Genomic DNA, 24,414 nt, shown 5'->3' with positions numbered 1-24,414 from the left:
AAAAAAAAAAAAAAAAAAAAAAAAAAAAAGGTCTCTTCATTAGGACTCGAGGATTTTAAACTCGGAATCGGATAGGGTGGACCAATCCGGATTTCATTGGAAGCGGCCACAATCGCTTCCAAAACCCTTAGAATATGGGCGCCTCAGATATGAAATCCAATGAGTCCCAAGACACTTAGAATTGCCAGCTCCGAAATAGCTAGAATTGGGATCGATCACATTTTAATTCAATTTGAATTGACCAGAATCGGGATCAATCCAATTGAAATCAGTCAATTCGATCAATCCGATTCCATATTTTGTAACAATAGGATTCATATCAGATTCGGCTCCTCTTCATAGAGACTAGGGTTTCTAAACGTCACCTCAACCCTAGGATCACTCTCTGGTCTATGTGCTCTATGCAGAGGAATTATGTTTGCTCATATTCCTCTTAGGCTTATATGTTTACACTTTACATACACAGTATATACAGATAGGTGATTTGTCTTTTAAGTTCCCATAAATATCCTTTCATGAACTCTTGATAGTATTAGGTACGACATATTGTATATATGCAATGTACATATGAATAAGTGATCTGATCTTATATTTACAATACACTGTGAATAGATCCTTCTTGTTGGGGAGGGAAAAAAATGATCCTTACATTTACATTCACCTATATGTACACATTAGAGGCCAACGCATTTTCTTTTACTTTAAAAAATACCGGTCTTCACCCTATAGATAGCGGTGAATGGGATAAATGTTAACCTCTAACATGTGTTTACTAGTGAACATATGTGTAGAGGAACTGAACTCCCATGCATGATGCATCCACCCTTATAGGTCTACAGTTTCCGATGATAGGTTACACGTGTAATTACTAATATATCCCTAGATATCCTTATGAAATTAGCTTGGTAAATTACCTACGGGTGACACGGTCATTGTATGAGATTTCATGCTCCCACCGGTTTTCTTATTTATAGACCTACAGTTACCAAAGCAAGGTAACCCTTAAAACATTGCTTCTAAATAACTGAATTGGTCAACGCAAAATATGACTAGTACAAACTAAGTTGAAGAAAAAGGGTTGACGTAGCTTTTTCTTTGAAGGAACTCTTCTGGTGCAATGGGATCACCGGTGGTGGCATCGGCGGCGACGTCGCCCAAAGCCACCATTTACGGTAGCCCACAACCACAATCACCACCGATCTTCCCATTGCCGAAGCCTCCAGGCCATGATACGCCGCCCAAAGCCACCAAGCACGGTAGCCCACAACCCTCACAATCACCAATCCTGCCATTGCCGAAACCTCCAGGCCATGATTATCATTCTCCTATAAATCCAAAGAAAACCCGTCATGTCTCCTTCTCATCCCCCGAATATTCTTTACCCAGACATCACAAAGAACACAAGAACCGAAGCTGTTTCCCTCTCAGCTTCCCTTACTCATCTTGTTGTTGTTGTTTCCAATATACCTGTCTCACCTTCCTTGGTATTCTCTTCCTCATCCTCTTATTTATAGTCTTATTCATCACCTTCTTCCACTCTAAACATCCAGAAATCAAGATCGAAAGGCTAACCATACCCAGATTGAAACTTTCTTCCATTGCCCAACAATCATATCTATTTGCAGAGGTGGATTTATACATTAATTCCTTCAACAATAACGAGAAAATAGGGATCATTTATGGTGATACCGAAGTTTCCATTTCATCAGATAATATTGAATTGGGTCAGGGTACCATTCCTGAATTCTTTCAAAATTATAATAATATGACGGTTTTGAAGGTTAATACTGAGGTTTCAAATTCTTTGGTTGATAATCAAGATGGTGCAAGATTAAAGGCAGATTTTGACCAAAAAAGTTTGGTTTTGGACGTGGTGTTAAACAGCAATATAGGATTAACTTATGGAAGTTTTAAGTTTAAAGGCTTGCCAGTTCTTATCAAATGCAGCAGCATCAAGTTATCTAGTATTGCACAAGGAATTGAGCCTAAATGTGACCTCAATATATTCATATTAGGGGTAAGTAATCACTATCTCTAAGCTTTTTTCTTTCTTAACCCCTCCCCCTCCCTCCTTTCTTTTTTTATCTTCATCTCTTCATTTTTACGATAATGCATTTTTTTAGTCTGAGTTTTTTTCACCCACGATGATGAGAAAACCTCTTAATTCATAGGATTTGACCTCGAATTGAACTGAAAAAGGATATTACAAGCCTTCATAAATGGGGACTGTGAGTTAATCACCTTGAATGAAGAGATTCACTCTTCACCCTGGGTTGCATAAAAACTGTTTTGTGAGAAATATTCCTTTACCACACAGTGAAGGAATCGATCAAGCACCCCCCACAGATGCATAGTTTTGGATATAAAAATATTGGATGTATGCCTAATAGATGGGGCTAAGGTTTAAAAGCCTCAATCCGTCATGGGATCTACCTCCATGTATAGATTTTATTTCGAATTAGAAGCCCTACAAAATGCAATTGAGAAGAACAATCAATTATTTCCACATATCTACATTTTTTTTTTTTTTTTTTGGGAGTTTCTGATTTGAAACTGTTAAAAATCTTGCTACAATAAATAAATAAGTGTCATTAATTTTATATATTTTTTTGTTAACTAAGGAAAAAAAAAAAAAAAAGATCCAAGTGGGTTCATATCCGATTCAAAAGACAGGTTTAGGGGGTGTTTGGTTCAGTAAATCAAATGGTGTATGTATCGGATATGAATGTCAATCTTTTGCTAGACATTCTTCTGAATTATGTTTCTTTCTGAAAAATCGTTTGGTTGCCTTAAGGCTAGTGCATGTTTCTCGCGGGTTGAGATATTGGCTTCCGTAGAGAACGTCTTTCCGCTTTTTCCTTTTATACTAAGTGGTAAAAAGGTTGTTCAAATCTGAGTTTAAGTGTTGAGGTGAACTCATATTTGGAACACATCCTTTGTAATATGGTCATTCATGGGAAGTAGGATGCTCACTTATAAGGGTCATCCTAGTAGAACCAAACAACTCCAAAAATTAAGAATTATCATTCTAAAGAATATCATCCCAAAGATTTACCGAACCAAACACCCTCTTAGCAATCGAGCATAATCGGAACCAAGGTTTACTAATTATGCTGATTTTGAACTAGTTAGTTGAACCATGCACGTGGTGGTATATATTCAAATTTGAATTAAAAAGCTGACAAGTGACATATCTAAACATCTACTGTATTGACACATCATTCTACCACTTTAGGGGTCCCCTCATAAAGAAGCCTTTATATTTTGGATCGAGTAGTTACAAAAAATCTCTCTCTCTCTCTCTCTCTCTCTCTCTCTCTCTCTCTCTCTCTCTCTCTCTCTCTCTCTCTCTCTCTCTCTCTCCAGTTATATGTGGCCTTATATGTTTTTGGTTATATATTGCAGAATATCTTTTGATAAATCAGGCCAAAATCTTCACTGCAATGACCATCCCAACTTTGGATGTGCCATTTTTTTGATTTGCTTCATTGTAATAAAAAGATGAGAAGTTAATTTTAGTTGCATACTTCTATACTAGTACTCGATTTTGTAGCAGTAGCCCCAATATTGTGATCTCACTTGATTTTGTAGCAATAAACCTAAATTTTGTGAGATCTCTCTCTCTTATTGTAGTAATTTAGCATTGCCATTGGATTACATCATGTCATTAATTTTGGTATCTCCATATATATATAAAAAAAAATGGTATCCTAACTTTATGTTCAAATTGATAACTAAATTCAATCATATAGCTCATCTGGTATTACACATTTTTCTTTGTAGTTTTAAGGTTTATAATTTCCAACTGCCATCACACACCCCCCATAAAAATAAAAATAAAAAATAAAAATAAAAAAAGGACTCCAAAATCCAAGCCGAGTTACAAGTTGTTGTTCCAGATTATCAATGTTTTCAGGGGTAATCCTTGTCCAATTTAATACATCCCTCATCTACCAAATCTTTAGTTAATTAGTGTCAGATTTAGTAGACATGTTCTCATTTTGAACCCTAATCCTAGGTTAATTTTCAGGATTAATTTCCGGTTAAATGTAATATTTTTTCGCATGTTAATGTAATGCTTTTGCACTTGTTTGAAAGTCATTTCACTATGAAGCACTTGGACCTTGAAGAAGCAAAGGAGACAACCTTCTAAATGGTGGATCACATGGTCACGATAATGATAGTAAAATTTGATGTGTGGTCTATTTAATGAATTTTACATCATCCAAAATAGAACATAAAAGGAAAGGAATGATTATCTTCAATTAGAGGTGCTGAAACAGGGATAGGATTCCTCTTCATAAAGCCTAGGGACCAGAGAGTGATCCTAGGGCTAGGGTGACCTAGAGACGTGTGTTTGGGTCCTCCCAACCGTAGGATCACTCACTAATCCTTGGGCTCTATGGAGAGGAGTCGGATCTATCAAAACAGTTGCATACTTGCATGTGTCTACACCCAGACACAGGTGAGTGCAAAAAGACTATGCTACCCCTACCTTGTGACCTAAAGATGCCTCCGCACAACCCCATAGGTTTGCATGTTCATGCACTAGCCACACAAGTGGGGAGTGTTCTTGCTCGCAAAAAGAGCAAATAAATATAGGAATATAGATAATGTAGTTATCTACTCGTCGGATTCCTTGGTAAATGGTACGCTCACAAATGAGGATCTCACAACATGTGATGTGGGGTTGAAGTCATACAGACAACTTGTATAAAACATTATGTGACTTGTGTAACTCATGATGTGAGTTTAGGGGAAGGGGAACACTATTACTGAACACAATAATAGATCAAGATTAAAATCAAGCTGGGTTAACCCAATCCTAGTCAGGGTTGGATCGGGCTGATCAAGTTGACTGTCATAACCAATTTAAACATGATTCAGACTCATGACAGGTCAAGACAAATTCGGACCATCAAGGCCATACTTACACCCTAGTCCCAACTAAGTTTCCCATTTACAAAAAAGAAAAGAAAAAAAAAAAGTACTATTACTATTACTGGCTTGAGAAACACACTCCTTTAGGCCCTCTTTGGTATCATTTTTCATTTTGATTTTTGTTCAAAAAAATGGTTTTGGCTGCATTTGATATCATTTATGGAGCTTGTTTATAGTTTTAAAAAAATTGGTAAAACCAAAAACCAAAAAGAGATCAAGAGTCATTTATGTGTTTTGGCAAAAAATGATTTTCAATTATTTTTGCGCTGGACTTTAATGAGCATGTATTTAAAGGCTCAATATGGAGGGGTAAAGTAGTTATTTACTTTGTAATTAGAAATCCAAGCCTCTTGCCTCCTCTTCTTTAGTCCAAAGTGGAAAAAGAGAGTTATAAGAAATATGGGTGAAGGGACTCTTTTCACTCATTTATTTAAAAAACTATTTTACACATAGAGATACAAAACTATTTCTCACAAAAATCATTTTTGTCAAGTAGTTATCAAACAATTTTTATGTTTTGATAAAAAAGGATTTTCATTAATGATTTTTGTTAAATAGATAAAAATAAAAAATAAAAAATAATACCAAAGAGGGCCTTAGTATAATTTTGATGTGGATCCAAGTCTATTTCATCTTGGGTCTCTTTAGCTAAAGTCTAATTTGCAAAAGGGTCATTTAAGTAATTAAAATCGTTGGCAATAGTGGACTTTTTCAAACATGAATTGAGAACAACGCGGATTAAATGTTGACTTTTGACTGTTCGAAACGTGAAGAATGTCGACTCGATGGTCCAAGTCCAAGAAGGATTGCTTTCCAGATCTAATTTTCCATTGACTAACCTAACTAATGGGCAAGTAACTATCCAATAAGGTGGCGGCATTCGTGGGCTGGAGCCCCCTGCTATAACTTTTCCTAGGTGGTGACCCTTCAAAGTGTGGGAATCGGCCAAATTCGGCTCCATCTGATTAAACGGTTGGCTTTTATTTATTTATTTATTTTTCTTTAATATCTATGTTTGTTTTCATGTAAATAAGAATTTAGGTCATAGAATACCGATATGTATCAGTCGTATCAAAATCGGTTCAAGATTAAAACATCATAACGGATACCTATATTGATTACAAAAGTTAGGATTTTTTTTTTTCATGCATACAGACACGGTTTCAAGTATCGATATGGAATCGGCTATATCGGTTGGGACCAATCCCCGATCCAATACCGATCTAGATCAGTTATCTTGATCGTTTCGAGGGTAAAATAATGAAAGAATAGTACTTTTTATAAAAATCAGGGGTAAAATAGTCTGATACCCACCAATCCAGATCGGTATTGAATTGGTATCGACCAATACTGATACTGACATTGCCTCCTAAATCCTTGCACACAAATGAACTCTCATTCAATAAGAAAAAAATAATGTCAAGTTAATCAATGGAACGATACAATTGAATTTGAGTATAAAATTAATTAATTAGCTAACCAAACTAAACAACTCCATAAACATCTAATGGGCAAATAATCATTGCATGGTCACTTGGTCCTTGCACTAATGTAGAGATTAATGGACATGCGTACAAGGGCATCAACTTGAATGAAATTTCTTATTTCATAAGAGGTGGGGAGATAATTTTACATGCCCTTGAATATTGGGCAATGCGACTAGACAATTTCCTTTTTCTCACATCCAATTATCAAATTTCTGGATTACTTTTTTTTACAAATCACAACTTTATGTGTGCTCCAAGACTTTTATGTTGCACCATGGGGTCCTAAAAAACTTTTACAATAAATTCATCTTTTTTTTTTAATGGAAATACAATAAATTAATCAGCGTGTACATAAAGTGTTATTTGAATTATTACGCATTCAACACGATTTAGATTCTAGCCAAATAATTGGGGGCTTAAATTCATTGTATAATGCCATTTATAGACTACTCGCCCATCACATTAAGTAATCATGGAATCTTATACTTCTCCAAACAGGTCCACACGCTTCTTTAATCTATTATTTTGGTCGTTAGATTCAAAAGGAAACGGTACTTTAATCTATGATTTTAGCCGTTAGATTGAAAGGGAATATTTTAAAAGGCCCACATATGAAAATTGGTAGGCCATGAGCATGGTTGTGTAAAATGGAGAGATTTTGCGTTGACACTAGTCGTGTTTTGGAGTATTTTAAATTAGGGTTCGAATTTTAATGGAAATATGCACCCCAAATTTCCATTAATCATATGTTAGGGATGTCAATTGATACGATTTTTAGTATTCGGCTTGGTTTTGGTACAATACAAAACTTAATACTAGATACAGATACCATATCATACCATTAATATTTTCAAGTTTACAATACTAATATTGAATCGTTTGGTATGATTTTCATATGGCTCAGTTTCGATATACAAATGGTTTTAATTTTACTCACTTTAAATGGGATCTATACCCCCCCTCTCCCAAGAAAAAAAAACCTTGGTTCTTTAATTCTGATTTTGAGTTTTTGACGTTTCTGGCCTTCTGGTTTATACCAAAAAAAAAAAATTTTTTTTTGACATTTTGACAGTTCTTAAGAAGTGCCAGTATTTGATTCGATATATCAAATGGTCAATGCCGATATCTAATCAAACCAAAAAGGATTCTGTTTTCCCAAATCAGTATCAAATTGACACCTTTATCATATGTTAGTTTAAGCCTTTTGGGACTTCGGCTACCACAAAACAAGGCATTCAAAAACCTAAACACTACCAAGAAAGTGCATGAGACTTTGAGGAAGAACGTGACATTCATGAGAGGATATGCCATTACATGCGAAAATAAAATATTGAATTCAAAGCTAACATTTGAATCTAAGAGCTAGATTTGCCACATTACTCTTCTCTCATATTTTATCGAAATGTTTTGGTGTTTTACCCAAAAAGGAAGACATAGTGAGATGGATTCAAAGATTCGTCTAGAAAACAATTGATTTTATTTTATGCAAAGGGATGAGATCTCCCATCATCCGAGGGTATTATATCCTTCTTAATTTATTTCTTTTTATTTGTTCTCATATTCTTATTACATGGGTCCCATGTGGATGTCATCAATTCGTGCCTTTGATGTGCAGTGTAGATCCTCCACAATGGTGTTATTCGGAACACTCTTTAAAAATAATTATTGAGAGAGAATTCTCTTAGCCCTGTTTGTTTAGAGGGATTTTGTTATAGTGGGATTCAAGAGGTGGGATGGTTGTACAATCTATACCATCCGAACAATATTTAAATTGTTTGTTTGACAGAGGTGGAATTTTGGGGAAACATAAAGATAGTTCTAGTTGGCCCACGTGGACAGTAACTTCTCCCCCCTCCCCCAACCCTCACCAATTGGTGGGACTTTGATAGGGACTTTGGCAAACCTCATCGTCCCACAGAGGCACAGGCAAAGTCATCGAACGAAGCCTATCTCCTTATTCTTCTTCTGTCTCGTTTCTTTTTATCTTTGTCTCCTCCTTAGCTTCTTCCCCTGTCTCCTAATTTAGGAAATTCTAAACTTAACATCTGCAATTGAATGAAGAAAGGTAGGTAATCGACTCTAAACTCAAAAATTAGTAACCCTGAGCTACGATCATCTGTGAACCAGAACTCCAATCATTTAAATCTTGCGTTTTTTCCTTCTCTTCATCTCTCCTCTCCAACAAAACGTTGTTGAGTAGGAACTTTTTCACTTTCTCTCACGTTTACTTTTCTTGTTCTTCATCCCACTAACATGTGGATCTCATACCGATAACAATCCCACCCACAACTCTCCTCTAAACAAATGAGCCCTTAGTATGCAGGGTACTCTACCTAATCTCACATTTATTTATATTTATAAAAATTTAATATAATAATAGATATGAGAAGACATATTGTACGCCTTAGATTAGAGTCTTTTCTTATAATTATCCATAGATAGATTATAAATTAGGGAGAAAGTTCTTGAGCAAGTGGGGCATAGAGAAACACAGCAAGGGAGTGCGACAATCCGGTATCGTACATAGAAGGTTAGCGAAGTCATTTCATGTGTGGAGGCATCCTACCCCGGCGGCGCAGATAAAATTGCTTCATTGGGGATATAAATGTCAAAGTACTTGACTCGATAGCTAAAACGGTCCGTGAGTCCTTTATAAGTGGTCATTGCGTTCTCACCAAAAAGCAGGAATTAGCGGTTTCTGGGGGTGGTCGTTGATCCGCTCCGACACCACAGTTGTCCGCGAGGTTCAAGCATCTCGTTCGAAACCCTAATTCTCCTCGTAAGCCAGTTCTTCAGTTCTTCTTCTCTCGGTTTGTTTCCTTTCTATTGCTATAGCTTTGTCGATGCTGTTTGACAGAAGAAAAGAAACATGGGGCCTCTAATTAGTGGGATCTTGATATTTGTGTTTGTTGTTGTTTTCACTTCCGATTTTTTAAAGCTTTTGGGAGCATTTTTGGTTATCGATTGGAGATATGAAGCTTTCAGGTTGTCACATTAACCTAGTACTATGGTTTATTTAGATTTTGACGGAATTTGCATGTTTATCGATGGAAGAATCAAGAGTTAGGTTGTCAATATTAAAGTAATCACAGGGTTTAATTAGATTTTGACGAATTTTGCATGTTCTGATCATATTTTGTTTCGTTATTGAGGTAGTTTGTATTCCAAGAGCTTAAGGTTTTCCTTTGAATTTAATTTTTGGGGTTTCGTTTTAAAAGATCCACTGTTGGAGCCGTGAAGCTATTGGCATGCTGGAGTTATAATTTTCTTTTACCCATTTATTGTTTGATTGGATTTATCCTTGTCTTAACCTGGTCTTAGAGATCTGCTACTTTTTTTTGGATACCATCTGTTTTGATTTCTCGAATTTATAGAGGTTACTTCTTGTAGGATCAAGGTTTTAACTTTTTTGTTTTTCTGTTGCTGTAGTCGGATCTCATGGCGTCGAAGCGTATATTGAAGGAGCTCAAGGATTTGCAGAAGGATCCTCCGACATCTTGCAGTGCCGGTATGCATCCTTGTTGATTCGGTTCCTTCTCTCTTTCGTTTGTGCATGTGTATTCTTCCGTTACTATTTTGATTGTGTTTATTATTTTGTTTCATGGTTGTCTACTTTCGACTTCATCCTATACACGAAAAAGAAATTGCTTCCGTTTCTTCTACCTTGGCAGTAAATTATTTCTTTATACTTTGTGCAATTGCGTCAAGAAGCTACTTTATTTGATTTTGTTGAGCCTTTTCCGGTGTTGGTCATAGGAAGGTGAAATTACCCGGAAAATAGAAATTTTCTTGTTAATGGTTGAGCTCCCCTGCCAACCTTCTCCCTTCACTCTATATCCTCATATTCTGTTTGCGAGCTGTGATCTACTTTGTTTATTTACTCTAATTTGGTATGGTCAATCTGCCATTTATTTATTTTTTCCCCCTTCTTTTCCTATGAATTTGTGACTGCTAACACCAGCCTAATAATCTTGAGTTCTCCCTTCTATGTTGCCCATCTATCTATAGCATCTAATTGGCCTGTAAATATTTTTACTTAATCATTCACCCATTGTGAAGTTATGATGTATCAATGCATGTTTAACTGCTAATGTGAATGATTTTCATCGACCAAGCTGGTGCTAAATTTGTCTACCGATTTTATTTCATTGTTCGAGGTGACAATGTGTTCGAGTACTTTAGGAACTAATTCTGGTCATGCACCTCTCTTCCTGTTTGTGTGTATATTTCTGAGTGATCAATTCTCATTCATATAACCTTCATTTGATTAAACTTCATGCCCGCCTGGTTCTTTTTTCTTAATAGGTCCTGTTGCAGAAGACATGTTTCATTGGCAAGCAACTATTATGGGCCCTCCTGATAGCCCATATGCAGGAGGTGTTTTTCTTGTTAGCATTCATTTCCCTCCTGATTATCCTTTCAAGCCACCTAAGGTACCTATATGTATTCTATTGTATTATATTTGTTCATGGCAATTTAACTTATGCGAATTTAAAAAGAGCCATGCATTTAGAAAATGAGAAGTAATGCATTGAGGAGTACTTCATTATTGCATAGATCGTGCCAGTGGCCTTGTATTAGATGTCAATAGCCTATTGGTCCTACACCGTTCTTATTTTTATGATACATGCCTTTTGCCTTCATTAGTAGTATTGTGTCAGATGCAATCGATACTGTTTCTTTGTATTTGCAAAAGTATGAAATTGCAATCAGATTTGGCAGTTTTCTGTTAGATTGCAGAAGTGCAGTGAAGAGAAGTCTCATAAGTGGCATTCTGTGTACTGATTTCACGTTCTTTACCATAGGACCAATTGTTGTTGTATCTGTTAAGGTGGATATGTATTCTATGTTTTTGGACTTGTTTATGCCAATTTAACTTATGCCAATTTAACAAGAACCATGCATTTAGAAAATGAGAAGTAATGCATTGAGCAGTACTTCATTTTTGCGTAGATCGTGCCAGTGGCCTTGTATTAGATGTTAATAGCCTATTGGTCCTACACCATTCTTATTTGCACGATACGCGTCTTTTGCCTTCATTAATAGTATTGTGTCTGATGCAATATATACAATTTCTTTATATTTGCACAAGTAATCATGTATGAAATTGTAATCAGCTTTTGCAGTTCTCTGTTAGATTGCACAAGTACAATGAAGAGAAGTCTCATAAGTGGCATTCTGCATACTGATTTCACGTTCCTTACCATAGGGACCAATTGTTGTTGTATCTGTGAAGGTGGTATAGTGTTTGTGACGCCTTTATTGCATTGAATAATTTGTCCTGTTGCTGATTAGAAGGAAAAGAAGAAAGAAAGATTATTTGGACCTGTTTTCTAGGATCGTAAGCCCAGGAGACCAAAAATGGGGTGACCATAGGTTATCCCCTTTGAAGTAAGGATTGTGGCCATGCTTTTTGACCCACCCAACAAAAAAAAAAAAGAAGCCCCCATTGACATGAGGTCTCAAACAATTTATTCATATCTAAATAACCAGATGCAATATTTCTGTTTCTTTTCTAGATATTGTAGACAATTAAGTAAATTTCTAAGTTAACTTCGTTTTCAAGAAGCAGGGTGATGTGGATCTGGTTTCTAAAATCGGAATCAGATCACTTATGGGCAAATTCAAATATTAGATAACTCAAATATTGAAGAGTTATGGCAAATCAGTTAAGTAATTTGAGTTTTATATGAGTAATTTCAGAAGTGTAATTAAACAGAAATTCACAATTGAGTGGCAGTGTTGTAATTTCCTTGATCCACTTAGAAGAGAAGTTCTAAGGATGTCTAACTTAGGCTAAAGGGTAATCTGGGAAGGGAGAGTGAAATATGGACAAAGGGGAATAAAGGAACATGGGAAGGGTATTAAAGGGAAAGAGAGTAATAAAATTAAAGCAAAAGAAGAATCATGGGAAAGTGGGATGAAGGGTCTTCTACCTTCAGCCAAGGCAAGAGGCGGAGAACTAGGGAGGCTTCATATTGAGAGAACTCAAATCATATGATGTTGAATCGACCTGCAACTTGGAGCGAGTGTTCTCCACTCGGATCCCCCATGTTTCCATCTAAGAACAGACCCGAAGGTCAAGGATTACAGCCAAGAGAATTCAAGTTAGGGCTGAGTCTATTCAGGAAACCAATGTTGACGACTCTATACACACGACATTCACAGTTGGTCTTGATTCAGAGGTCGAGCAAATTGAGTTTGTTATGCCATTATGGTTTTTTGAAGAAAAAACTTCACACCTTGAAGACTACATGATGTAGATAAGTCATTTAATGGGCTTATTTTATTGCAAATAAGCCTTGGGTTGGGTTATGTATGTGTTGGGCATTTGATCCCATGGGTTTTCTTTGTACTGGACCACTTTAATGAACCTAAAATATGAGTAGAAAGTAGAAAAACGGGATTTAATTCATTAGTTTAGTTAGAATTCTGTTTTGAGTCTATTTCATTTGTTATTTCAGTTTTTAGTCAGTTTAGGTTTCCCTATTAGTGAATGGTTAGTTACTTACTCCATGTTGGAGTTCTAGTATAGTCCTATTTGGAGTCCAATTCCTACTATGTAATGTTTAGTTCTACTTGGAGTCTAACTCCTAGTTTGGTTATGATTGCTAGTCTGTACTCGTCATATAGAGGAGTTAATGTACTCTAATTAGATAGATTTGAAGAATGATGAATTGAGTTAATGTTTGAGAGCTTTAGGACTGTGAGTGATTCTTCCCCTCCCCTTTCTTTATTCGATTTTCTCTCCCTCCCTGGTTGGATTTATGCAATATCTAATTGTGTGACCCCCTCATTCCCTTTTATTTATTCTCTTATTTTTTGTTTTATTCATTCTTTATGTCTCTGAATTTGGTTTATATTGAATTTAGTAAAGATTCTGCCTGGGATTGGATCACTTGTGATTCGATCTTACATTTCTATATTTTGAAAGTTTACAAGCAACCAGAATTTTGTTTGGGAATAGTCAAAGCTGCTAATCACATGTTGTTTCCCACTCATCACTTTAAAATTCGAGGATGAGTTTTTTTAAGATAGGGAGAGTTGATGCTGATTCTTTACCAAACTATGCTTGTTTTATTAGGAATAAGCATAGGGTTGGGTTCCATACATGTTGGGCCTTTGATCCCATGTGTTTTGAGTGTAATAGGCCACTTTTATGGGCCTAAGAGAGGGGCTTTAATGTTGCATACGGGATTAATAGTTTGTATACTTTTTCATTAGTTTCCTTTTAAGTTGGGTTTAATTTAAGTTGTATTTATTTTCTTAGGAGTCAAGTCATTAGTAGTTAGTTTCCTTTTTCAACTAGTTTCTAATTTCAGTTTTTAGTAAGTATTGTATTGGGAGACTAAATTAAGGTTTCTTTTTGAGGAACCTTCAATTTTGTAGTTCCCTCTCACATCAACATTATAAAGAAAGAAGAGCAGGCTCCTAAAGCAAGAATGATTTGATAAACAAATTAATGGTTGCCGCTGTTGTTTTCTCCATGGAGAGTTGTCTTGTGTTTGATCAAGGCTGATGGAATTGGTGTTTGATCCAATTGACTCTCTGCGGTGTGAAGCCCGAGAGGTTCTTCTTCTTCTTCTCTCAACCATTCAAGGTGTTACAGATCTGTCCAAAATTCTACAGGTATTATAATCATTCTCACTCTAAGTTCTGCCTAGAAAATTTGAAAGTTCTGTGAGAATTTTTCAGAATCTGCCCAGACCAAACCAGCCATCAGTTTGGGCTGAAATTTTAATCAAAGATAGGTCCTACCTAGGGAAGAACTCGACCCAAAGGGGAGCTCTTTCTGACCAGTGGTTTGAGAGATTTAAAAATTCTTCCTTTTCTTGTCTTTTAGTGACCTGTGACAAAGCAGAACTGAAATTGATAGATCTGATTCAGTTCGTACTATTCTCGTGGACTTTGGTTCATGGTATTAAGTTGATTTGGACCTATTTGAAGTCTTGTAAGTCCCTGTTATCAGTACGACTGATCTGATCAGAGAAACCGTAGTATTGAAATCGATAGCTTCAACTGTCCAGATCTGATTTCTCCTTAGTCTGATCTATTTGTGCTATTGTCTTACTTTGATTGAGGTTGTTCTTTGAGAGTATCCTGCTGTTTTGGGACTAGGTTGGCTTGTCAATTCTAGTTCTACATTAGTATCAGTCCGCTACTTGAAGTAACCGAGGAGTTCCAGCATTTGGCTTCCAACCAGCTGTACCACTAGCGACAGGGAACAGGGATGAATAGACAAAAGGAATTTAAAATACTAATATTATAGAAGAAATAAGGGTAAGGGAAAGGAGCCGATTGCAAGAGTGAGGTAGAGAATACCCATCCAGCAACAAACAACTCAATAAACTCCATTTTCCATCTCGTCTCAGTGGTTGGCTTACATGCCTTTATATTATAAAGGAATTGAAAGCTTCCTTGTTAAAATCTAAGACTGAAATGGAAAGAAATATCCTATTTACTTCCTCAGATCTAACTCAGCTAGAAACATAATAAAACTCAATTTGGAAATTCCTACTTAGCCTGATAATACCAAAATAAAAGATTGCAAATATTCTCAAATAAAATAACTCCATCTTTCCTAAATAAGTAAATCCTAAAATTTCCTACTGAACCCAAAAATCCAATTGGACTTAGTTCGTCTCGGTCGAGATTGCCACGAGGAGGGTCAACCCAGTTCAGCCATGATTCTGCATCACAGGGGTAAGGTTGGGTATATTATGAGTTTATGACCCTTCGTAGACCCTACAATGGCGGAAGCCTTGTGCACAGGGTACGCTCTTTCTCTACTAGTTTCCAATAAGATCCGGAAGTTAAATCTTCTCAGATTATGTGCGGCAAGGTCTCGTGATTACTTGTAAACATATTGATTTTGTTTTTTTTTTTTGTTTTACATTCTTGAATTTCTTTCTAAATGGTTGCTGCAAAAATGCTGAAGGTTAGGAAATATACCCATTGCTTCAATGATGGCATGGTCATGTTAACCTTAGCCTCCTAAGTTATGAGTTCACACAGCGTAAAAAGGTTGGGTTTGCTAATGAAAATGCTGGATCCCAAACAAGATATTAGGGATTGAACTGCAGAAATTGACATGCTTCGTGAAAATCAGATATAAAAGCTAAGCTAACAGTGCAGTTCCTGTCCTAGAAACTCATCTTTGTTTTAATGATTTTGGGCCTATGCGACTCCATCTCAAGACCTTCATCGGAGGTTCGTAAAACATATCCATGGTGTATGATCATTGGTCAAGGTCTAATTTGATTTTAAGTATGGTCATTGGTTAAGGTCTAATTTGATTGTAAGTTGTCAAGTTGGAGCAATTGGATTTCAATTAATTATTGCTTTCAGTGATCCTGAAGTAATTTAGTTTTTTACTCTTTTATCATTTAAAATAATTGGTTTCACAGAATTTAATTTTTCAAAATTTTGGATCAAGATGTTCTTTAAACCTGATTTTGCTCACTACCCTAAAGTTTGTGTGGTAAACTGAAAGGGGTTTTGGAAATTAATGCTATTTTAATTTTTCTTTTCTTGATCTGATTTGGAATTGAAATGAACTTTTGTTGGCCTAAGGTTCTGAGAAGATGGGTCCCCACAATCAAACAATCACCTCATGTGCATGGTTTTCCTTAATTGAATTGATTGTCGATTCTAGTACCTTTAAACAAAGTATAGTTCAACTTAAAATATAATGTGCATGGTTTTCCTAATTCTTTACCTCCCGCTCTCTTTTGTTGGAACTTCCAGTTTAGTGTTTCTGTCTCCTGTTTTTGTGTTTTCTTGTGAATATTCTTTTTCTATGTGAGTGCTGTTGTAATAACTGCATTCTTATTATTATCTACTTAAACTGGTAATGTTTCTTTTAGTTTTACTTTTGAGTTTCATGCATGCACATTCTCTTGACGTGTACTATAGTATGTTGGTCAGAAGGTGCTATACATCATGAGTGGCTCACCATGTTTGTATTTCAGGTGGCATTTAGGACGAAGGTCTTCCACCCAAACATCAATAGCAATGGAAGCATTTGTTTGGATATCCTTAAAGAACAATGGAGCCCAGCTCTTACCATCTCAAAGGTATGATTTGCGCGATGCTGCTGGAATTACCTTCTATTAGTTTTCAATACTCGTTCTTCGTTTGTTTAGGGGCTTTGTTCCTCTAGCTTTCGATCCTCATGTTCTTACTACTACATTCTTTCAATCAGCATTATAAAGTTAGCTAGAGCAGATGTATATTTTAAGGTTTTGGAGGTTCTAGAACAAACCGTTGGATGAATTACCATGACTTAGTCCTGGACACTCAAATACCCAAAATATCCTTCTGGGTACGTAACACTGATGAGACTTGAATCAACAGACAGATATGGATGTATAGAAACCAGACATAAAACTGATAGCCACTAAACTCATCACTTTTCCCTTGTAAATTGTTCGACACTTACAGGATACCATGTGCTTCCCAAAGTCTAATTATCCCTATAGTTTTTTTTGCCTCTGATAATATTTGTGTCCACGCCTGGTTTGGCTTCCATTGGCCCCCATTGTTAAGTAATATCTTGGGTTTGGCATTTGTCAAATAAAATGTCAAATATTTTGATTATTATGTATTACCTCAAAATAGGGATTGCCTTTCCACTTCATCTTTGTGATATCCTTCATCTCTTGATACCTAGGTTACCAAAAAAAAAAAAAAAAGCTCTTGATACCCATTATTGTTTAATTGACATGTTAAAAATCCTATGTTATGTCTTGGGCACAGAACCTTTATTTTCATGTCATAATCTACCTATCTTTTACAAATATTGCTCTTTTTTGAAATAATTTACCCATCATCTTTAATTATTGTCGTCTGGTAAAAAATAATGAACAAATGTGATCACCACCCCCCACCAAAAAAAAAAAAAAATCGACTCAGAACATAAAAAGGAGGTTTTTTAATATCAGAGAAAGCAATTGAAGATTGTAGACACACAAATCCCAAATAAACTCAAGAATCCTTCTTAAGGGCTTGGGGCCAGTTAAATGAATCATGTTCTGTCATTTCTTCCTATTTAAAGCTGTATTGGGTTTTAAAGCAATCTCAGGAATCTCTTCCAAACAATAATAATAAGAACGGAAGTTTGTCCTGATTTTAGACATGATTGTAAGTGAAATTTGAATGGAATATGAGACATTTAATGGAAAAATCAATTTTATTGCCTGCAAATCAGGTCTTGCTCTCTATCTGCTCCTTGCTGACGGACCCAAACCCTGATGATCCACTTGTACCGGAGATTGCTCACATGTACAAATCTGATCGGAACAAGTATGAAACAACTGCTCGGAGCTGGACACAGAAATATGCGATGGGATGAGGGTAGGACACAAGGAATGGCTTTGAAAGATGTGTAAAACAATGATTTCTGCCTGCCCCCCAAAGAAACAATGTTTGATATGAAATTATCCTTGGGCACTCCTCTGTGAAATCGACTCTTGTAAGTCTTGAAAAGGGGGAATTAACTGTACTAATAGGATGTTGTGGTGGTTTCCATAATTTCCTGTTGATGATTCTGTTTAAAGCTTATCCATTCGTGCATGGTTTGAGATATTCCCTTGTTCCATCATATACCATTAAATCCCGCAGGTTTACAGTTATGTATCAATCTGTATGATAAACCTACTTAAGGACTCAGGTGCATTTGGTACACTTTTGGAACCATGACCATATGGCTCTCGCATAGAAGGGGGTAGTCACTTTTAAGGGACTGTAGGAGTGATCCTCCCCCAGTTGAGGGCAGTATTGGAGCAAGGCTCTTGCACAGAAGGGGTAGTCACTTTTAAGGGACTACACTGGAGTGATTCTCCCTGAGTTGAGATCGGTATGGGAGCCTCTCCTGTGAAGCTGACACCAGAGGGTACGAGATGAGTTGGGGCGGCCACATTTTTGCCGATTCTGATCTGGATCTGGATCTGGAGCTGAATCTGATTCAGCTAGGACTGATCTGGATCCTGATTCCTTTCTTTTAAACCCTACCTGACTCTTTCATATCTTGTTTGGAAGTACAGCTTTAACTATGAGATGAGCATCTAATTGCTGCAGTGAGCGGAATGATACTTTCGCTGATTTAAGTATAGCTGGGAAATTAGGTTTTGACCGGGAAGACTTGCCCAAGTCGAGTCTAAATTTGGTCTTCGGGTAAGTAACGAAGACTCGCTCTGTATTTAAAAAAAAAAAACTAGACTCGAGATGAGTCAAGATGATTTTACATAAACCGAGTCTTGAAAAACCCACTGAATCTGGTCATTATATCAAAAAGCAGTTAAAAAAAAAATCTCTTTACAAATCCAAATCCCAAGACTCCTAACTTAGTAACTTTTCCTACTCTTTTTTATCAAAAGGTACTTGGGATCTAAGAAACTTTCCGTATTCTTAAATCCAAAGTTCTTATTTTTTTGGAAGTTTGATTATTGGAAGATATAATTTATATTTTCTAATTCTTAACCCTAACTAAACGTTCTAACAAAGAGAAAGACTGTTGCTTGCAATCCTTGAATTATTGATATGTGATTTTTTTTTTCATATTTTTCTGTAATTTTATGATTTATTTACATATTTATTACATTTAAATATATATAAAACAGGAAAAACAAGACTCGGCTTGATTGGGTTTAATTAGGTCAACTCGCTAGGTTTTTGATCAGATAAGTCGCGTCAAAAAACCTAGTTTTCCAACAATGGATTTAAGGTGATAAATTTAGGACTGAAAAAAGAAATATAGAATTGCAGGATGATGGTCATATATGTAGGGAAAACGTTACCAAGTTGGATTGGGCTCGTCTGTGGCACTTATTACATGGTAACGCAAATCAAGAGCTGGGAGCTATCAGGCACGTAGCTCAAGGTGCTCTTACCCTATACACCATAGACCAAGGTGTTTCCAGCCCTACAGCTGTGTTGCGCAACAGAGGATCCTGATGTCCACTGATAAGAATTAAACTTTTGCAGATTGAAATCAGCAGTATCGGTCAATCCCAATTCCCACAAGGGAAAAGAATGAATGCACAAAAGTATTGCTCCCCCCATTGTAAAATAAAAAAAATTTCATCATGTTGATTCCTTAGCATGTGCTTTCATTGGCGTCAATTTGAATTGGATTTGATGAAGGTAGATTCCATGTTTGATTTCGAGTTTTTAAAACTTTGGTGTTAAGAGGGAGTGAAATAGTTGAGCAAAAGCTTGTTGATATTAATTAGGGGTAAGAGAACGCTGTTTGAAATACCAGACCTGTGGGCCGATGGGAGGGCCTTGGCGTGCTGGTCGAAATACCAGACCTGCAGGGAGGGCCTTGGCGTGCTGGTCGAAATACCAGACCTGCAGGCCAATGGGAGGGTCTTGGCAAGCTCATCATCAGCTTACAGCGTGGTCTTTTTGTGTTCGCACTAATTGGGCGTTTCCAACGCCAGATTGATATTCATTTAATTTTTTTCTTTTTATGTGCCATGACTTTTTATTGAAAGGGCTAGCTAGTGAGAACTCACAGACAGACAAAGCAATGGAAATTTTTTTTGTCCTTTGAGAAATAATCTTGTCTGACCATTAGTAGAATAAATTATATGGTTCTTCCTCTCATTTTTCGGCTCTTTCGCCGAAGATCTTGACTTCCATTGAAGCTGATGGAGACCTCTCTTAAGTGGTCCTTATGAAGCTTAAATTCCTTATAGGAATGTGGGCTTTCCGGATTGCTTTCGACGTACCGTGGCCGTGTAGCTGTCTTCTCATAGAAAATGAACTCTGTTTTTGATGGAGTGTGAATTTCTTACGACCTTAACGAGGATAGTTTGTTGTTGGCTTTCTCCTTTTTCTCCTAGTAGTTAAAAGGTAATCAAATGTAAGTATTTGTGAAAGGATTAAGTTTTCATTCATCCCGTGGTGAAAAAAAGTCTCCCAATGCATAAGTTTTGATTTCTTGTTAATTTTTATCCAAAAAAGAAAAAAAAAATCCTTTCTAGAAATTGAGATAGGTATTTTAGATTTCCGACCTTTGGTTTGGCTTCATGAACATGCCATCTTGGAGCCTTACTCATATTGTAAAGGTGCTATTACAATTCAAGTGCAAACCTCCCAATTTTGCTATAAGCAAAGTACCAAATTGACTATAGGATGGTAGACAGGTGGAATTAATGATAACATTTACTATTTCATGGTAGGCTTGTCTCTTCCCTTTGGGTGGAGGAATTTTTTTTCTCCCCTTTCATCTTCTTCTCATTTTTGGTATTTACTTCTCAACTTGGGTGGGTGCGGCTAACCCTAAGGGGGTAGTCGAGTTGGCAAGGGACCTTCGCCTCAGGAAGTGTGTGATTTGAGATCGACTCCTCTTATCTTCTTGGGGCCACTCACATGGGGGTGTTTAGTGCTCTTCACTGCTTTTAGTGAAAATGTATGAATCTCATTCAATCCTAATATGACCCGATTCATGCGGTTATGAGGTGAGTATGGGCCCATGAGACTAATCAAACCGAAAGCTTGAACTCCCGTCGTTAGCAAAAAAAGGGTGGGTGCAGTTTCGTCCCAAAAAAGAGAAAAAAAGGAAAAAGCCTTTGATGGTTGAGAAAGGTTTGTCTTGTTCTAGTTCTATGGATGCTAATGAATCTCTGGGGAGGAATTCTAGCAGCTAAGCCCAATTTCTCTTTAAAGCCTATATATATATATATATGTATATTTTTTTTTTTTAACCAATTGGGGGGTGGGTGGTTAAGGAAAATATTTAGGGGACAAGTTGAAAGAAAGGGATCATAATGCCAATTACATAACAGATTTTTTTTTTTCATGGGAGAAGGAAAATCCAAAATTTGACAGTCATTAATACTTTCTTAATAGGATGAAAGTTGAAAAATATTTCTCTCACCAATATTATTCTCATCCAAACCCCATTAATGCTCATAGTGAAGGAATATCTCTGAAGGAATGCCTCCTTCGCCGTAGGAGAAGGAAAACCCATGATTTGATTCTTATAGGAAAAAAGTTTGTAAATACCCCAACTTTAACTATGGTCTTCATCCCACCCATTAATGTATGAGTGAAGAAAAGAAATACCTCATTCACGGTGGGGGGGTAAGGAAACTGCCTCCATCAGATTAGGGCAAATTTTTAATAGGCTGCAGTCCAAAAAATACTAACTCCGTTATTTTTGGAACTTTATTGATTGGACCAGCTATGTGCAAGTCAAAAAACTATTTTGTTCATTAAACCATTGATCATGTGACAAAGAACCTGTTCAAAAAACTTACTCAGCAAAGAACAAAACGGAGCATTTATCACTTTATTAGTAGGTCATACATTTTTTAGTCATGGTAGAAGATGTGAGTATTGTGGTTGCACCGATTCCTAAATTAGGGTTTAAAAAAGAAAAGAAAAAAAAAAAATTCATCCCTCAATTTGGAACTAGTAAAAATATCTACCAGATCATTGTGATCATGGTTTTAAAAATCGGCCGTATCAGGCATATCAAATGGTTTTGTTCTCATTTTATTAAAAATTATTTTTGGACAGTTTTACCCTTATTAAGAATGGTTACATTGGTACAAGATTGGCCAAATATTAGTATCAATCTCAAGTAGAGATGGATTGATCGATGCAATCAATTCAATACCGATGTTTAAAACCATGACTATTATAAATCATAATTCATCTTCTTTCCAGGAGTATCGGGACCAAGGTTCAAGTAAGCAGAATTGGCCAAAATCGGCCTAAACCTTAGAAACCCTTCATAGATTGGCTATTTCAGATAGACAAGAATCAAGATCTGACTCAAATCGGCCGATGGAAGTGATCCAATTCCAAATTTTTAAACCCTGACTAAGACATGTATCCATGAGACAAGAACCCTTGGACATTGGGTTTGTTCTGATATTTTTGGACGCAAGACACATTGGCAAGTCATCCTTCTTACGCTTCCACTGTTTTGTAGTTCTTGTTTATCGATTGTCTATTTTTTTAAGGTTATCAAAAAGGCGATATATATATATATAAGAGCTCTTACTATTGATAAAATTGTTTTACATTTGATTGATTTTTTTTCTTTCTTTTTCGACTAATGACAGGTATTTAGGCCTTCGGCTTGACTTGTCCCATGGGCTCATACATTTGATTGCTTATGAAAATGAAATAAGATACAAATTTCTTCGAATCGGGAACTCTGCAGGATCTCTGTTTCCCAGCCACTAAGGTTCCGTTTGGTCCTCTTCTCTATGGGTATGGTATATGGTGAGAGCAGAATATGAAATTATAGCATAAGAAATCCAGGAAATATATATATATATATATATATATATATCAAAGAGGTATTGGACATCTTGAGGTTGCAGATTCTTAATGATCGTTTTAATTTATTCGTTTTTCAGATAAGCGAGTCCACATCTGAACTGCCTTCTTATGTAGCATAAAAAAGATAAAATCTTTTAATTTTTTTTAATTCATTATTCAGAGATTTAAGCCGAAGGTTTTGGCATTATAGTGTCAGGACTCAGGATCGATATAACACACAATAGTTACACCAAGCAAAACCCTTTAATTTTTTTTGATTCATTATTATCATTATATGTTCTTTTCAAATTGTAGAGTTGATATTCCAAGGTAGTGTTCTCAGTACTCACTTCTGGATTAGATATTTGAATGTGTGGGTCTATGTTTGTGTCCATAATGTGTTAGGATTATGTTAGGTTAGTGTCACACTATTATATAATTTATTATTATATAATAGTGATCTAATTAACTTTTCCTTTTCCCCATTAAAAAAATGAAGAGGAACATAGTCAGGTGACTGAAGACTCAGTCACAATTGCAAATGGGCAATAGACAGATATCTCAAGTGAATGAATGAAAGTCTTAGAGAAAACCCACACTCGCTTGGTTGACAAGCAAAGACAGAAAATAATGGTAAAAAGGGATTTACCAACTTCTCCACACATCATTGCTCACGTGATGCATGTCTTCTTGTTCAAAGCTTCAATGCTTCTTCATGGTCAGTCATGTCTCCTCCCCCCTACTTTCCTCTATTTTCATAATCTAGTGAGCTCTCTCAACTCTCCTAAACCTCTGCTTTGCTTCTTCTCCAAGCTAAAAGGAGAGAGAGAGAGGGGACCCATTCTAACCTTCCTTTTGAAGGTTTCATTAGTTATCAATTAAAATATATTTCATATCATTAGACCAAGGAAAGGACCATTTACTCTTGGTCCCAGGGGCCTTTGATGTCTTCTTCTTGATGTCTCCCATTCTATCATACCTAACTCTTCCATATAGCATGGATAGGTGTCTATTTGTCTCATGATATTGAATTGGCCTTATCGACTAATGTCGATACCTTACCATTTCTATATCAATAAAATGGTTTTTATTAAAGACAAATCAGTAAAAACATACAAACTTGGTATGAGTTGTAAACTTGGACATCCTAAATTCGACTTTCACTAGGCACACATTGGGTCACTCACACGGGGTGTTTAATGCTCTTTACTATTTTTAGTGAAAGTTGAATGGTTCTCATTCAACCTAGTATGATTCGATCCATATAGTTGTGAGGGTTAGTATAAGTCCGCAGGACTAGTCAGGCATTTGACCTGGATACCTGTCGTTAGTAAAATAGAAAAAAATTAATAAAAACATGATTTTTTATCAATATCAATATCAGTCGAGACCAATATGAATCCTAATGCTGATATTATAGCCATGATTGGCACAACTAATTGAAAAAGCGGCATGATAGTTATGACTTTTGACCTCTAAGGTATGTGTTTAGGGTGTGAAATGGAGATGTCTTTGATGATGGATTGATGGATCCCACATGCCCTGTCTAGAGCACTGTTAGTTAAAATGGGAACGGTAAAAAAACAGAAACGTACGGTACGGGTTTTAAACAGATAAAACGATGAACGGTACGATCAAAAAAAGGGTAAAAAAAAGGGAACGGTAAACGGACGAAAACGAACAGTACAAGTATTAAACGTGTAGT

At 36.2% G+C, this 24,414-nt stretch overlaps 2 protein-coding genes across 3 annotated transcripts; both read left to right on the top strand.

The window, feature by feature from the left end:
• Positions 1-1,058: 1,058 nt before the first annotated feature.
• Positions 1,059-3,656, top strand: LOC122056970. The gene is made up of 2 exons (XM_042618950.1): positions 1,059-2,017; positions 3,406-3,656. The coding sequence occupies exons 1-2, from the start codon at positions 1,118-1,120 to the stop codon at positions 3,415-3,417; spliced, it is 912 nt and encodes a 303-aa protein (XP_042474884.1). The 5' UTR covers positions 1,059-1,117; the 3' UTR covers positions 3,418-3,656.
• Positions 3,657-9,062: 5,406 nt separating this feature from the next.
• On the top strand, positions 9,063-18,014 carry LOC122057906 (ubiquitin-conjugating enzyme E2-17 kDa-like). 2 transcript variants are annotated; one of them, XM_042620270.1, is made up of 5 exons: positions 9,063-9,207; positions 9,858-9,936; positions 10,734-10,861; positions 16,400-16,504; positions 17,638-18,014. In XM_042620270.1, exons 2-5 carry the CDS (start codon positions 9,867-9,869, stop codon positions 17,779-17,781), a joined length of 447 nt encoding a protein of 148 aa, XP_042476204.1. In that variant the 5' UTR covers positions 9,063-9,207; positions 9,858-9,866; the 3' UTR covers positions 17,782-18,014. The 2 variants fall into 2 exon arrangements, with proteins under 2 accessions (XP_042476204.1, XP_042476205.1); XM_042620271.1 differs by having other exon boundaries at positions 9,082-9,238.
• The last annotated feature ends 6,400 nt before the right edge of the window (positions 18,015-24,414 follow it).

This window comes from Macadamia integrifolia, chromosome 12, assembly GCF_013358625.1.
Source record: "Macadamia integrifolia cultivar HAES 741 chromosome 12, SCU_Mint_v3, whole genome shotgun sequence".
Classification (NCBI taxonomy): domain Eukaryota; kingdom Viridiplantae; phylum Streptophyta; class Magnoliopsida; order Proteales; family Proteaceae; genus Macadamia; species Macadamia integrifolia.
This window is presented reverse-complemented; position numbering and strand designations above follow the sequence as displayed.

What these genes read in the sequence shown, in the direction of transcription:
- LOC122056970 (XM_042618950.1), top strand. Translation starts at nt 1,118, where the DNA reads ATGGGATCACCGGTGGTGGCATCGGCGGCGACGTCGCCCAAAGCCACC.
- LOC122057906 (XM_042620270.1), top strand. Translation starts at nt 9,867, where the DNA reads ATGGCGTCGAAGCGTATATTGAAGGAGCTCAAGGATTTGCAGAAGGAT. An exon ending in TCCGACATCTTGCAGTGCCG is followed by an intron (nt 9,937 to 10,733) that starts GTATGCATCCTT and finishes TTTTCTTAATAG; the next exon opens with GTCCTGTTGCAGAAGACATG. An exon ending in ATCCTTTCAAGCCACCTAAG is followed by an intron (nt 10,862 to 16,399) that starts GTACCTATATGT and finishes TTTGTATTTCAG; the next exon opens with GTGGCATTTAGGACGAAGGT.